The sequence below is a fragment of the Acomys minous genome (assembly GCF_964271855.1).
Source record: "Acomys minous genome assembly, chromosome: 2".
Classification (NCBI taxonomy): domain Eukaryota; kingdom Metazoa; phylum Chordata; class Mammalia; order Rodentia; family Muridae; genus Acomys; species Acomys minous.
Window position 1 is genome coordinate 71,037,763 of NC_140484.1, and position 15,176 is coordinate 71,052,938.

Consider the following 15,176-nt stretch of genomic DNA (forward strand, 5'->3'; position numbering starts at 1 on the left):
AGTGACTTCCTTTAAACAAAACTGTCTGAAAACAGGGTTCAAGTTCTTCCTCTCCTCCCTTCCCAAAAATATGACCAGCTAAGCTTTCTTTTCCCACTCAGCAAAACCTTATTTCCTCATGATCTGTTTTGTTTTTACTTAACTCACCTGGAGTCCATCTTGCCAGGGCCAAAACCGCCTCTGTCCCCACCACCCCGGCCCCCTCGGAAGCCCCCTCGGTCCCCGCCTCGGCCCCGGTAGCCGCCCCGATCATATCCTCCTCTGCCACGTCGATCATCTCCATAGTTTCCCCCTAGGACAAGAGAAATAAGATATGTCTTTTACCTTCCGATCAAATGCATAGGTTCTTTTTGACCTCAATACCAGCTCTGCTCCCTTCTTACCCATATGAGAGCCTCCTGGTCCCCCTCCTGGTCCATCTGGCTTAGGGGCCTTACACTGGTTGCATTCATTCCTCCAAGAGAAGTTCATGTTCTCACATGTACTAAAGAAATAAAAAGTAATTCTTATAAAAGTGCAATCCAGAACACTGAATTCACGGGACTTCAAAAGCTGGTTTCTCAGGGCTGGAGAGAGGGCTCAGAAGTTAAAAGCAATGGTTGCCCTTCCAAACGTCCCGAGTTCAACTCCCATCAACCACATGGTGGCTCTCAGCCATCTATTATGAGACCTTGTGCCCTCTTCTGGCCTGATGGCTCACATGCAAGCAGCACACTATAATTAATAAATATATCTTTAAAAAAAAACAACAAAAAACAAAAACAAAAGCTAGTTTCTCACCAAGAGCCAACAAAAATAGTATTAAATAAAACTAGACTACTACCTTTCAGCCTTTCCCATGGTTTCAATCTGCCACAGTCAACTTTAAACACATAATTTCAGTGCTTCATGTTTGAATCTGTCGTCTCCACCATGTCTACACACGAACCATCCACTCATCTTTCTATAAGCACATCCGTGCTTCCTACACTATCCCCTACCCACTTAGAATCTCAGTATCCGGTACTTGTCAAATACATCCCTGTGGTGGTTTGAGTGAGATAGCCTCCTCAGGCGCCCCAGTTGGGAAGAATTAGGAAATGGGGCAGATACTGATTTTGAGATTTCAAAAGCCCAGTGTTTTCTGCCTCAGTTGTTGACTTAAGACAGGCACTCTCAACAACTACTACCCCATGCCTGCCTGCCAGCTCCAAGTCCCCACCATGATGGTCATGGGGCCTAACCTTCTAGAACCATGAGCCCCGTGAGTCCCAAATCAAATGCACTGTATTTTATAAGTCGCCTTGGCCAGTGTTTTGTCATGGCAATAAGAAAGTAACTAAAATCTGAGCGGTGATGACACAGGCCTTTACTCCCAACACTTGGGAGGCAAGTTCAAGGCCAGCTTAATTCTGCATAGTAAGCTCTAGAACAGACAGGACTACAAAGAAATCCTGTCTCAAAAAAACAAAAAGGGTTCTGTACTTTGCAAAGTTCTAGGCATTCACTCAGTTGGAAACATAGCGTGCCCCCAAAGCTGTAAACAAACCTTCCCCCTAAATAAACTATTAACTCAATCTTCTGTTGACAGTGTGACCTTGACAGTTTAAAAAACAAAAATCACACCCATAAATCAAGAATCACACCCATAAGAACTTGTTTAAAAAGGTCAAATTCACTCACGGATTAGGACACTTCCAGTCCCCGGCTCGTTGCTGTCCTCCACCTCCTCCACCTCCACTGGGGAATCCTCCCCGGCCGCCGCCACCACTGCCACCTCCTCCATAACCTCCGCGGCCCATGGGTCCTAGTACAGATGGAATCAATCGACTTCCTTAGTTTGGTTAGCCTGCCTTTTCCATGAAACTTATTTTCACCATGTTCTTCATTGTGCTCCATTGACCTCTTTAAGCCAGAAAAAAAGTGACTCACCTCCTCGGCCTCGGCCTCCACGACCGTTTCCACCACCCCGATTGAAGTCAGCTCGGCGGGTAGCAAATGAAACTTTGATAGGATTTCCAGAGAATTCCTTACCTAAAGAAATAAAGGTGGGTGAATTAACCAAAATGAAAAATAAATGAAAACCCTCTATGGAAACCTACATGTTAAGGTTTGTGTAGTCCTGGCTATGTTAGAGCTTACTACGTAGACCATTCTGTCCTCAAACTTAAAAAATGCACCTGCCTCTGCTTCCCAAGTGCTGGGATTAAAGGTGTACATCACCATACCCAGCTGTCTTTTCTGTAATTTTTAAGAGTCAGCATATTTTTTTTTAAAGTAGATACAAAAGATTTTGGGGCTCGTCGGTAGTGATGCACGCCTTTAATCCCAGCACTTGGGAGGCAGAGGCAGATCTCTGGGTTTGAGCCAGCCAGGACCACAGAGAAACCCTCTCTTTAAGAAAAAAGAAAATGAAAGGGGAAAGTAGGAGAGGCTGGTAATGCAGTGTTGTGTGGAAGGGTGTGGTTTATAGATGCTCAGCATACACAAAGACTGAGAGCAAGACGGCTGGGTGGGTCAGAGTGCTCATCATCAAGCCTGATGACCTATATTCAATCCCATGAGCCCACATGATGAAGGAATTAACCCCAGTTTGTTCACTGACCTTCATATCTATGTCATGCATGTACATATATACTCACCAATGTACACAATAAAATGTTGAGACCTATAGACCCAAAACACTACGACTGCCTTCTTGAGATTTATAAACTAATGGGGCATGAACAAAAATGAGACCACACTGAAATTCCAGATAAGTCCCAAAGGAATACAAGATGGCTCAGCAGGTAATGGTATTTGCTGCCAAGCCTAACAACCCAAGTTCCATCCCCATTAGCCATGTAAGAACTGTCCCTGCAAGGTAGTCAGTCTGAACACCGTATGTAACCTCCATAAACAATAACAACAACTAGGTGCCACAGACTCCTATTTCCCGAGTCCCACCACCGACCTCCACCACCCCTCCCACACATACCATCAAACCAGTCAATAGCCGCTTTAGCAGAAGGTGGGTCATCAAATGAGACTGTTGCCTCACCCTTCAGCTTGCCAGTTTCCCTGTCAGTATACAAATTAATCATGGGCTGTCCAGTTTTCTTGTTTGTCTGAAGAAAACAAAATGAATTAGAAGGTTTTGGCCTAGTATTTGTATATAACCTATATACAATCACAGGATATGGGTATACTCAGCAGATACAGTACTTTCCTAGCAACCACAATACCACAGGGCTCAATCTCCAGCAAGGCAGCAAACCCCACATTACTTATAATAACCTAAACAGCAATGTTCTTTTAATATACATACATACATTTGTTTTGTTACACTGTTTTAGTCTGGACAAGTTCAAAATAAACATCTGGTCTAAATGGTTCTATCTACTAATACAGAACCTGTACAAATGAAGCCTCCATCTTTTCTTTTCTTAAAACTTATTTCCAAACTTTGGCTTCCCTCTTCCCAATTTACGCCACCTTTCGTGTAACTTAAATTCAAGCCATGTCTACACCGTGCCATTGGGCACATCCCTTATCAGATCTTTTTGTGGTTTCCTCTTAGAAAAGAGCAACAAATAAATTTCCTCTGCTCAATCAATAAATTAAGGTAGCAACAACCATTTAGACTGGTTTCCTAGATATAAGAGGTATATACTTGCTATTCCAACATTCCACTACATTTTGGTTCTTAGTTTTCAAGATATGGTTTCTCTGTGTAGCCTTAGCTGTCCTGGACTCACTTTGTAGACCAGGGTGGCCTTGAACTCACAGTGATCCACCTTGAATTAAAGGCCTGTGCCACCATGCCCATCTTAAATTTTATTTTTAAAGATTTGTTTGGGCCGGACGTGGTGGCACACGCCTTTAATCCCAGCACTCGGGAGGCAGAGGCAGGCTGATTGCTGTGAGTTCAAGGCCAGCCTGGTCTACAAATGAGCCTAGGACAGCCAAGGCAACAGAGAAAAAACCCTGTCTGGAAAGAAAAACAAACAACAAATAAAAGATTTATTTATTATTTATACAGTATTCTCCCTGCATGTATGCCTAGATGCCAGAAGAAGACACTAGATCTCATTATAGATGGTTGTGAGCCACCACGTGGTTGCTGGGAATTGAACTCAGGACCTTTGGAAGAACAGCCAGCGCTCTTAACCTCTGAGCCATCTCTCCAGGCCTTAAATATTATTTTTTTGAGGCATGGTCTCTACATATGATCCTTGCTGTCCTAGATCTCATTATATACATCAGTCTGGCCAAGAAATCAGAGATCACCTGTCTCTGCTGGGAATAAAGTGTATGCCACCAAGGCTTCACTGAAATTCAACAGTTTAAGAAAACAAAAACAAGGGCCAGAGAGATGGCTCGAGGTTAAGAGCACTCACTGCTCTTCCAGAGGTCCTGAGTTCAATTCCAAGCAACCACATGGAGGCTCACAACCATCTATATTGTGATCTGATGCCCTCTTCTGGCACACAGGTCATGCAGTCAGAGCATTGTATAAGTAATAATAAATCTTCTTTAAAAAACAAAACATACCAAAGTCAATGCCAGCCTCAGCTACAGAACACCTTAATGTCAAAAAATGCCACCAAGGTTCAGTGTAGTGGCGCACGCCTTTAATCTCAGCACTCGGGAGACAGAGGCAGAGGCAGGCAGATTGCTATGAGTTTGAGGCCAGCCTGGTCTACAAAGCTAGCCCAAGGTCAGCCAAGGCTACACAGAGACACTATGTTGAGAGGAAGAAAAAAGCCACCAAGATTGCTTTTACTACTGACAATCACCAAGACTTGTTCTAATAACGTGATATCTAAAGGCCTGTACTACAGGAAAGAGGAAGCACCCGCTGTTTCACAAGTACCTTAATAATTCCAATCTGCTTGAAGTAATCAGCCACAGACTCAATCGTAACATTCTCGCCCAGGCCTTGCACAAAGATGGTATTGTTGTCTGAATTATCCTGTTCTGCTTGTTCAACACCAGATAAAAGGATTTGAAGAGCACAAGAAAGACAAAGGTTAGAGTCAGGTATATCAACAGTATTTAAATACTTGATATTAAAAAGCTTTCAAGGGAAAGCTCTGAATTCTTACCAGTCACACAATTAGTATCTTATTAAAACAGACAACCCAAAAACCCATCCTATTCTAGTCTTTGAACAGTCACACCCACCTTTTTCTTTCCCCTCCAACAGCGTTTCTTTGTACAGCCTTGCATGCCTTGCAGCTACTCTGTACACCAGGCTGGCCTCCAACTCAGACACCTACCTGGCTCTGCCTCCCAAGTGCTGGGATTGCAGGTGTGCACCACCATCGCCCTTTTTTTTCCATATTTATTTTTGGTTTCTTGGGACAGGGTTTCTCTGTGTAGCCCTAGCTGTCCTAAAACTCACTCTGTAGACCAGGCTGGCCTTAAACTTAGTGATACACCTGCCTCTACCACCAAAGTGCTGGAAATTAAAGGCATGTGCCACCACCACTTGGTTTGTTTTAGTTTTTAAGACAGTTTCTCTCTGTATATAGCATTGGTTGTCCTAGAACTAGCTGTGTAACCAGGCTGGCCTCAACCTCAACTCAAGAGACTAGGAAGAAAAGGCGTACAACACTAGGCCTGGGTTAGTTATGTGTACATTTAAAAACACCAACTTGCAATGAGCAGCTCTCAAGCAGGGCCTGTTGCAGCCCAAGCATCACCTCAGACTTAGTAGAAGGATATAAATCCCAGAACCATCCTAGGCCTCTCTGCATCTGGTATTGCTGCTGCTTATATAAACACTCTCCCTTCTCTCTGCATTTTTTCGGTGTTTTTTCTTTGTTTCAAAGAAAACCAAGGTGAATACTGTATGAAAACCATGAACTTACCAGAATCATGACGTGATCCTTGATCCCGAGGGCCTTAGTTACATGAAAAAAAAGAAAACAAAAACAAGGAAAAGGAGCCATTAGCTAACAGGAAAGGTCAGGTAAGGCAACAAATTAACATCATATTCAAATCCTCGCAATGTATCAGTTAGCTGCTTCCAGTCTCTTCAAACCCTATCCTGGGGCCTGCCCAGTGGAGACAAAGGCCCTTTTTTTCTTAAGATCTTTGAGTCCCAACAGAGTTAATGCCACATTTCAAGAAAATGCTGTCTTCCCCCAGCCAGGGCTGGGAAATGTCCTCAGCACAGATGGCGTGGGGACATTAGTAACTCATTTAAATTAACCAACCAACTCATACATAACTTGGCCCTGTTCTCTCACCAGAGAGACATAAGCTCAACCAACACCAGCAATGTGATGTGCATCCATCCAGTTTCTCCGAACTTTTACACCAAAGACAACCCTTGTAGAACAATTTTTAATTTCATGTTGAAAACCATTCTTAACCATGTTGTTTCCCCCACAGCAACATGAAAATATATATACATAGTAGCTATTGTATTTTAAAAGCATATCCCAGGGAACAGACCAGAAATCTTTTCATAATACAGCCTCTATTTTTTTCCAGACACCATCTTTGACCAATGTTTATCTAAGTTCATCATAGTTAAATATTGTACCTGTACACAATGACACCTAAGTAATGAACCCAAGCCTTTGGCTTTAAGTGTTTAGACAAATCAAGAAACCATTTTGTTAAATAAACCAGAAAAGTTCCAGCTTACTGGGAGACTTCTCAAATTTGCCATTTTTTTCCATGAATTCAAGTTTGTGCTGTTTAAAACCTGTTTATTTCCCATGAGCAACACATGCTCAAGATCATTCTTGAAGCAGTCCACACCTTCCTTCCCAGATCTAGTTTCTATGTGCTTGTCTGAGTACATATGTAGAATTGCATTGACATCAGTATTTAATAAAATATATATATACACCAACTTTACCATCCTCAGGGCAGAGCACTATTTCATGTCCCTCTCCCTGAATTAAAACATTTGGGAGGTTGTGTATACACATACACACACACACGCACACCTTGGACACACTGATCAAAAGGATCCTAAAGCCAAGTTGGCACCACATGTTCCAGAATACTGTCCAGTTGCTCATGATGGTATAGTCACTAAGTGCTAGACGTGGCAACACCCATCAAGAGACCTACTAAATACTTCTAGTCACTTCAGTAAAACCAATTTAGTAACAGACTGCAAGAGCTTATCCCTGCCTGCCTCCAGGTCAGCACACATGGGCAGCAGGAGGCATCCTACCCCACCCCTCTCTGGAGGTGGCTACAGACACTTTAGAAACCTTTGACACTTAACAAGCTAAGACATCTGCAAATGAACAATCAGACAAAGCATTGCTGGGAGTTGGGAATTTTGGAAACTCTGTTCACTTACCACCAAATTTATTGAAGCCACCACGGTCACTTCCGCTGGAGAAGACAAGTTAGAAGAAAGGACATGAAGCTTCCAACGGCTACAAAAGGGTTTTTTGTTTTTGTTTTTGTTTTGTTTTAACATTACCCAAACATGGGTAGGTGTTTTGGGAAAAAGATTCAAGTGGCTACTAAAATATACCCCTTCCTGACCACCCTTGTCTGACCTTTGAGCTTATCACACACACACGTGTGTAATTTCTCAAGACACAGTTAAGGATTTTACTTTTAAAAGTTTTATCTATATCCTCTGGAGAAAAAAAAAAGCTCATTTTTCTTGGTTGTTCTTCTCATGTAGATTTTTTTTTCCTCTTGTTGCAAGTGGTGGACAACCCAGAAGTTGGTTTAAAAGATCTACCCCCAATTACCCAGAAGACATTTCACACCAGGCCCCTGAGATAGCCCTGAACACATTTTTTGTGTGTGTGGTTTTTGCTTTGAAAGCAGCAAAGCAGACCCAGCCCCATTCCATAAAAAGTCATAACCAAAGGCAATTTCCCTTTAGAGCAAGACAAACTCAGCTAAGCCCTATCCTGACTACTGAGCTGTTTTTAATCCCCCTTTACCCCCGGGGTCACCCCTTCTACACTGTGAGAAGAGCGGAGTATTTTGCAATGTCACCTTTCATACCTGTGGCACATAAAATGCAGAGCAAGTTAACAGTCACATAACAGTTTTTCTTTTTAAATTTTTGCATTAAACACACGCACACAAGAGTTTTCCGTATTTTTGAATGTTTTTGAGACTGCCCCCACCCACCTCTCAATACTTACCATGTAAACTCAAAAACCCTACGTTTTTCAAAAAAATAAAGAAAGAAAAAAAATGTACCACTGACATTTTCCCCTTTTCAAGGAAGGTAATAAGGTCCTTCAAAGTCACCAACAGATTTGACAAACTATTTTAACATCAAATCTAAGGTTTTACTTCAACTACAAGAGATCCAGTTGGAAAAGTTGATGATTTTAAGTGACCAAGAATAGGTGGACAGTGGAATAAGAAAGCAGAACACCACTGTCAAGTGTATTTTGCCCTGAAAGTCTGCACACTTCAGTCAGAAAACCCCTTAATGAACCAAGCCACACACAAAATCATAGTCAAATTAGTGCAAATCAGGCTCAAAATTCAAGTAACTACAGAATATGGATGAGAATAGCCAATCCCTAGAAGCTGAGGTCAAGGCAACCATTACCAACGCCCTTGGAGGACACGTGGGAATACACAGAACAAGTTTCCCTAGCATTTCCCAGGAACAGAGTTAAGAAGTTCCCCTTGCAGAGCAGTCTTTACCCCCAAGTTGCTTGCCTGAGATTTACAGTGACTCCAATCCATATGTATATTCTTTTTTCTTTGGAAATAAATGCACCAATACTCAAATCTCTACTCATAGCTGTAAACGGGATTTTGGCTCCCAAGTTCTCACAAAAACATAAGAATATATACAAAGAAACACTACTGCCCACATATATGCCCTTACATACCCCCAGAGATTAATGAAACCATGCACTAGGGACTGACTTCAAGGGAGATCCATGCAACACTCCCCACTGAAGGTACTCCCTGGCTCATCAGACACCTACCCCATGCCGCCTCTGCCTCCTCGGCCACCTCCACGGCCTCTGGGTTCATAGCCACCACTGCTTCGGTTGTAACCACCTCCACCGCCCCTGCCTCGGCCCCCACGATCCTGCTGGCCTCCCCCGTAGCCACCACCGCCGCCACCACTCTGGTCCTGATTGCCATAACCACCACCGCCACCACCACTCATGGAGGATTGATCTTGGCCATAGTTGCCTGTAAGGGAAAAAAAAAGAATGTTTAAAAAGGGGGGGGTGCTTAATTGTTTATATATTCTTAGCATACACAAATTTCTGGTCTCAATTTTCAGCAACAATAATGAAAGGCTATGACGTATCATAGAAAGGGTCAATGGTGCCACTATAAAGGACAGTAAGAGTTAGAAACCTAGTAAGCAAGGAAGCCTCTATTTTAGGAAAATGGGCAACTCAGAGAATAAGGAGACAAAACTAAGACACTTTCTTACCTCCACCACCACCTCCGCCACCTCCACTGCTGCTGTTGTACTGGTTCTGTTGTCCATAACCCTGAGGTGGGTTATAGGAGCTTTGCTGCTGTCCATAGCTTTGCTGCTGTCCACCATAGCCAGACTGTTGGCCATAGCCTCCACTCTGGGGCTGCCCATAGCTGCTGCTCTGAGAACTGCCACCATAACTAAACAAAAAACAAAAGAAAACTAGAGTTATGACTGCAAAATACCCAAATGCTTGCTTTACTTTTAGTCCACTCCCTTTCATTACCTATCAGAGGCCCAGCAGTTCACCATCACTTTTCGGCCTTTACCCACACTCCCATACCACCTTACCTTCCTGAGGTGCTGCTAGGAGCTGGCTGCTGGCCGTAGCCAGGGTAGGAGGACTGCTGCCCATAAGAAGACTGGGAACTCTGGCTGCTGCCATAGCCTCCAGTGGAACCATATCCCTGGGGAGCTGACTGAGTACCATAGCCTGCTACAAAGAAAACAGAATTACAAATGCTATTTTATTCAAAACAAAAGGGTAGGGAGGGCCAGATGTAGTAGTGCTCATCTTCAATCCCAGCACAAGATCTCTGTTAAGTTTGAGACCAATCTGATCTACAGATCCAGTTCCAAGTCAACTAGGGCAATATGATAAGATCAGCTGAAGGGAGGAATGGGGACAAGAAATAGCTTGATGAAACATACACTTCCAGCTACTCACCAGTGCTTAAAGGAAAATAAATAAATACCTTAGATTTTTTATTAGCGGGTTTACTGACAAAGGCCAGCTATCAGGACAGTAGGGCAGGAAGATCACAGTTTAAGGCCAATCTGGGAATCTTAGTGAAACTATCTCAAATTATTTTTTAAAGGTAAATTAACCGGACTTGCTGTGGAAGTCTTGACAACTTGGGCCCAATCACTGGAACCATCTTAAGTAGGCACAACTGACCCTGTAACACTCACATATGCACCACGTGACAAACACATGCCTGAACTAACAGAGTAAGTTAAAAATACAGAAATTGGTCAGGCGGTGGTAGCACACACCTTTAATCCCAGCACTTGGGAGGCAGAGGCAGATGGATCTCCCGAGTTCAAGGCCAGTTCAAGGTCTACAAAGTAAGTCTAAGACAGCCAGGGCTATTAAGAGAAACCTTGTCTCGAAAAACAAAAAAAAAAAAGTTTAAAAACCCACAGAAATCAAGCTGGGAAGTGATGGCATACACATTTAATCCAAGCACTCAGAGGCAAGCAGACCTATGAGTTCAAAGCCAGCCAGCCTTGTCTATGAAGCAAGTCTGGGACAGCCAGGGCTTGAAAAACAGAAAACAGAAATCATGGTATTTGCCTAGTTTTAAAAACGTCTGTTAATCTTGAAACACACCAAACCCAGTGTTCCATGCAGATAGTCTTAGAACTGAGAGTGAGCTGGGGATGTACTTCAGCTGACACACACAGCTCTGCATTTCAGCAGCAGCAGCAGCAGCAGCAGCAGCAGCAGCAGCATATAAACCAAGTATGCTGTGACACATACACCTTTGCTCCAGGACTCAGAGACAGGAAGATCAGAAGTTCAAAGCCATCCTTAAAAATCTATCAATACCTGACCAGCCTCTGCTGCCACCCAATCCTTTAAGACTGAGTCGCAGGCTTCAAACCCCCTTTGGGATTTCACAAGGGTTGCCTATAAGGTATGCTGCATATCAGATGTTTACATTATGATTCTCAACAGCAGCAAAATTATAATTATGAAGTAGCAACAAAAATAACTTTATGTTTAAGGTACCGCAAAGGTTACCTTAAGGTTAAGAACCACCATCCTAAATGAACGTGACCCTGACTTTCCCACCTCTACATCCCAGGTCCTGAGAAAGTATAGCAACAGACCACATCTTCAATGTCACTCTCACTTATAGGTCCAATTTCATTCTATCTACCCCAAACCCAGGCTCCTGTGCCACTAACCGTAACACAAAAAATGCCTCCTTTTTAGTTTTTGTTGGTTGGTTTGCTTGTTTTACAAGACGGGGCTTCTCTGTGTAGCCTTGGCTGTCCTAGACTTGTAGACCAGGCTGGCCTCCAACTCACAGCAATCCACCTGCCTCTGCCTCCTGAGTGCTGGAATTAAAGGCGTGCGCCACCACCACCCCAGCTTCCTAGCTGCATTTTTAATGTACTGATACAGAGCATTCCTTGCCCCTGTGGTACTAAGGGCACCACCTCTGTGAATCACATGCGCCTGCCCAACTTCAAGAATTCCCAGGCAAACCATTTTCTTCCCATCCACCTAGAAATAATTCTCTTTAGGGAACATGCTTTTTCAAAAAAGGAAAATAAGCACTCAGGAGGCAGAGGCAGGTGGTTCTCTGTGAGTTCAAGGCCAGCCTGGTCTATAAAGCAAGAGAGTACTCTGTCTCAAAAAGAATCAAAAGTGGGGTAGGGGAAAAACAAGGAAAATAGAAACAATTATAAATCAGTGTTTTGTTTCAAAAGACTGACTACAAAATGTTAACAACTGCAGACTAACAAGGGAAACTATGGAACTTCAGGTCCATTCAGGTTTAAGAAAGGCTAACATTCAGATAAAAATGGACAAAGATGACAAAGTGACAAAGATGTGTTCCACCAGGATACTCACTGTTCTGGGTCTGTCCATAAGAAGAACCATAGCTGCTCTGGCCATACCCTGAAGTGTCAGCTGACTGGCCATAGCCACTGTAACTCTGCTGGCCATAGGGCTGATTGCTCTGTTGGGAGTAGCCCTGCCCAGGCTGAGTGGGATAGGCTCCATAGCTAGGAGAAAGAAAAACCACGTCAGCTATCTTCAAAGAACAAAGAATAAAAAACAAAATGTAGAAAATTAAGGTTACACTGATCACCCTCACTGCCTACAAACTCCAGCCCATAAACAACACTCACCTTTGAGTTGCTTGTTGAGTATAGTCTGTAAAAGATGGGAGAGGGAAAAGTCTTGTTAAATTGCTAAGAACGGAACTAAATTCTTTCAACTTTTGTACTAGCCACTCAAAACAAATTAATCAACAAAAATGTCATTGCAAAAACAGTCCTCATGATATACCAACTTTAGGTAAAGCAAGCTGAATTGGCAAGTTTTATTACAGAATTCCTAGACACCAAAACCGTCTTATTTTTGTTTTGCTCTGGGTAGAACCCAAGACTTGGGCCACACTAAGCAACTACCACTAAGCATCTTTCTGAGAAAAAAAAGGGACTGGTTCTGTCTTTACACCCAGACTTCTCTTTTCAGGTTTTTTTGAGACAGGGTTCTTTCTCTGTTATGCACTTCTGACTGCCCCAGAACTCACAAGGTCCACCTGCCTCTGCCCCCTAGTCTTGAGATGTGTGCCATCACACCTGGGTCAAGTTTTGCTTCTTCAAAAATAAACCCAGAAGCAGACTCAAATGGTGTATACTCACTTATATCTGGACACTAGCCCAAGGGGCAAGTCCCATGAAAGTCTTCACTTATCATGAAAATGGGATAGAGGGGAGGACATCCTATTGGGACTCTCAGTGAGAGAAGCATGGGAGAATGAGTAAATAGAAAGTCCTAGAAGAACATTATGACAGGTGGATTTGGGCCCCGGGGTTCTGCTCAAACTATGGCACCAGCCAAGGACAACATGTGCAGTAAACTTCGAACCCTGAACCAGATCTAACCAATGTTCAGGACAGTCTCCACAGTTGAGTGGGGAGTGGGGTCTGACTTTCATACGAACTCAGGCGCACCATATTTGACCACGTCCCCTTGATGGGGAGACCTGGTGGCCCTCAGAGGAAGGATAGCAGGCTACCAGAAGAGACCTGATACCCTATGAGTATATACAGGGGGAGGAGGTTCCCCCCCCCATAGGGGAAGAATGGAAGGTTACAAGGGATGGGATAACAACTGAGCCGTAATATGAATAAATAAATAAATAAATCCAGATGAGGTGTTGCACACCTGTAATCCCAGCACCCAGGGAAGTGGAGGCAGGAAGCTCTCTGAGAGTTCGGAGGCCAGCCTGGTCTACAAAGTGAGTCCAGGATAACCAAGACCTGTATGTATATTGAGACAAACCCTGTCTCAAAATACAAAAACAAACAAAAAAACCAGCAGACCAGCCCTGAACTTTAAAATTCCTTCCGTCTCCGCCTTTTCAAGGCCTGCCACATACATCTTCACAGCATCTTTATAGGAAAGGTGGTCTCACCAGGCATCAAGATTAACTTGAGCAGTCAGTTATTCCACAAGCTCAAGAAGGCAGCCACAACAGTAAGACCCTCGACACCAATCAAATGTCTTTATAAACACGTATTCACCTAGTGATCAAGCTTGGAGACCTTACTAAGACAAAACGTGGACTTTTAGTACAAAGCCAAGCCATCAAGGCGGCAAGGCTCTTTGACCCTAAGTAATGTAGCAGCCTCAAGGCACCAGACCTGTGGCTCCAAGTGACTGTGCTCCCGCCTACCACGCGCCAACAGAAGCCGAGAGCGCTTTAGACAAGTTAAAGACTAGGTAGCGGCAGCTCGGCAGCTCGGCAGCTCGGCAGCTCGGCGCAGGAAGCCCAGGGTCTGCCCCCGCACTAGGCAAAAAAAAAAAAAAAAAGACAGCGAGAGGGTGTGGCCTCGGAAAAGTGACTCCTTTAAATTCCTTCCTGCCACAGGAAAACAGGATTTAGAAATGGGGGGAAAAAATCCTCGGGCCGGGTCCGAGTCCGTTGGTCATTCCCTAGCGGCTTCCTTCAACCTCACGGACACGCGGGGCCAGCTATGGCTGTGTCCGCTCCGGCCGGGAGGCCACGGAGGCGGGAACAGGACGGCCCAACCCCTTCCCGAGGGACCCGGGGAGCTGGGCGAGGCCAACACCCTTGCGCCGAGGGTCTCGCGACAAAAATTCCCCAATCCAACTCGAGGCGGGCGGCGGAAGGGGGGGGAGAGCGCGGGGGAGGGGGAGGTTTGGGGGGAGGTGGAGGGAAAAAAAAACCCGCGCCGAGAAAGGGGGAGGGGCCAGAGGGGCGCGTGCGCGCACCAAGTGCCCGGATGCAGCACTGCGACAAAGCGAGGCCCTGCCGGGAGGGGGGTGGGGCGAGGCTGAGGAGAGAGCTGGCGTTCCCTCACCCCTCACTCCATGTCGCCGGGCAGCCAGCGTCCCCCGCCCCTCGTCTCAACCCTCAACCTCCGAGTGAAACGGGCCACGAGAGAAAAGCTCTCGCAGCCCCGCACCCAAGGCTCCGGAGGAGCCGAACAAAATGGCGACACCGCCCTCCCCTCTCCTCCCCACGCCGCTTCCCGCCACAGAGGCGCGGGAGGCCCACACTCGCCCCGGCGCCACAGGCTCAAGCGGAAAACCAAAAAGTCCGGCTGCGAGGGAAGACGGGGGAGTACGCCTCCCAGGGACGCGGCACCGCCGCCACCGCCACCGCCGCGGCCCGCCCGCCCGCGCGCCCCTCCGTACCGTTTGAAGCCATGTCCGCGCACGCGCGCGCAGGCCGCCGAGCAACAGAGTTCCGAGCGACTGCGAAGGGACGCCGCGAGGACTGAGCCGCCCAGCCTCCCGCGCCGACCTTAAGTACGCCTCCCGCCTACGCGGCCCGCGGACGTACCAAGCGGGGACGGCGCGGGGGGGGGGGAGATGGAAACGCACCGCGCGGGGGGGGGGTGGGGGGAGGGCCAAGAGGACCCAGGGGAGGCAGAAGGGAATCGGAGTCGCTTCACACGGGCACGCCCGCGCGCGCCGTCGGCCTGCGTGAGAAGCACCTCTCGTTCGCGCCTTCCCCCCCCCCCCCCAGGACTCGCCGTC

At 45.7% G+C, this 15,176-nt stretch overlaps 1 protein-coding gene across 2 annotated transcripts in view; it reads right to left on the reverse strand.

Annotated features, from left to right (window-relative positions):
- The window catches only part of FUS (FUS RNA binding protein), a 15,284-nt gene extending 312 nt beyond the window's left edge, over positions 1-14,972 (reverse strand). The window contains exons 1-14 of one of the 2 annotated variants that reach the window (XM_084764790.1): positions 14,832-14,972; positions 12,290-12,314; positions 12,009-12,163; positions 9,713-9,854; positions 9,374-9,561; positions 8,910-9,123; positions 7,292-7,326; positions 5,835-5,867; positions 4,835-4,938; positions 2,957-3,086; positions 1,912-2,013; positions 1,663-1,786; positions 384-484; positions 148-292 (exon numbers count right to left, since the gene is read on the reverse strand). In XM_084764790.1, the coding sequence (XP_084620916.1) occupies positions 148-292; positions 384-484; positions 1,663-1,786; positions 1,912-2,013; positions 2,957-3,086; positions 4,835-4,938; positions 5,835-5,867; positions 7,292-7,326; positions 8,910-9,123; positions 9,374-9,561; positions 9,713-9,854; positions 12,009-12,163; positions 12,290-12,314; positions 14,832-14,844 (1,511 nt within the window). In that variant the 5' untranslated portion in view covers positions 14,845-14,972. Of the gene's footprint in view, positions 1-147; positions 293-383; positions 485-1,662; positions 1,787-1,911; positions 2,014-2,956; positions 3,087-4,834; positions 4,939-5,834; positions 5,868-7,291; positions 7,327-8,909; positions 9,124-9,373; positions 9,562-9,712; positions 9,858-12,008; positions 12,164-12,289; positions 12,315-14,831 lie in introns of both variants that reach the window. The other variant, XM_084764789.1, reaches the window with a different exon arrangement.
- Positions 14,973-15,176: the final 204 nt, after the last annotated feature.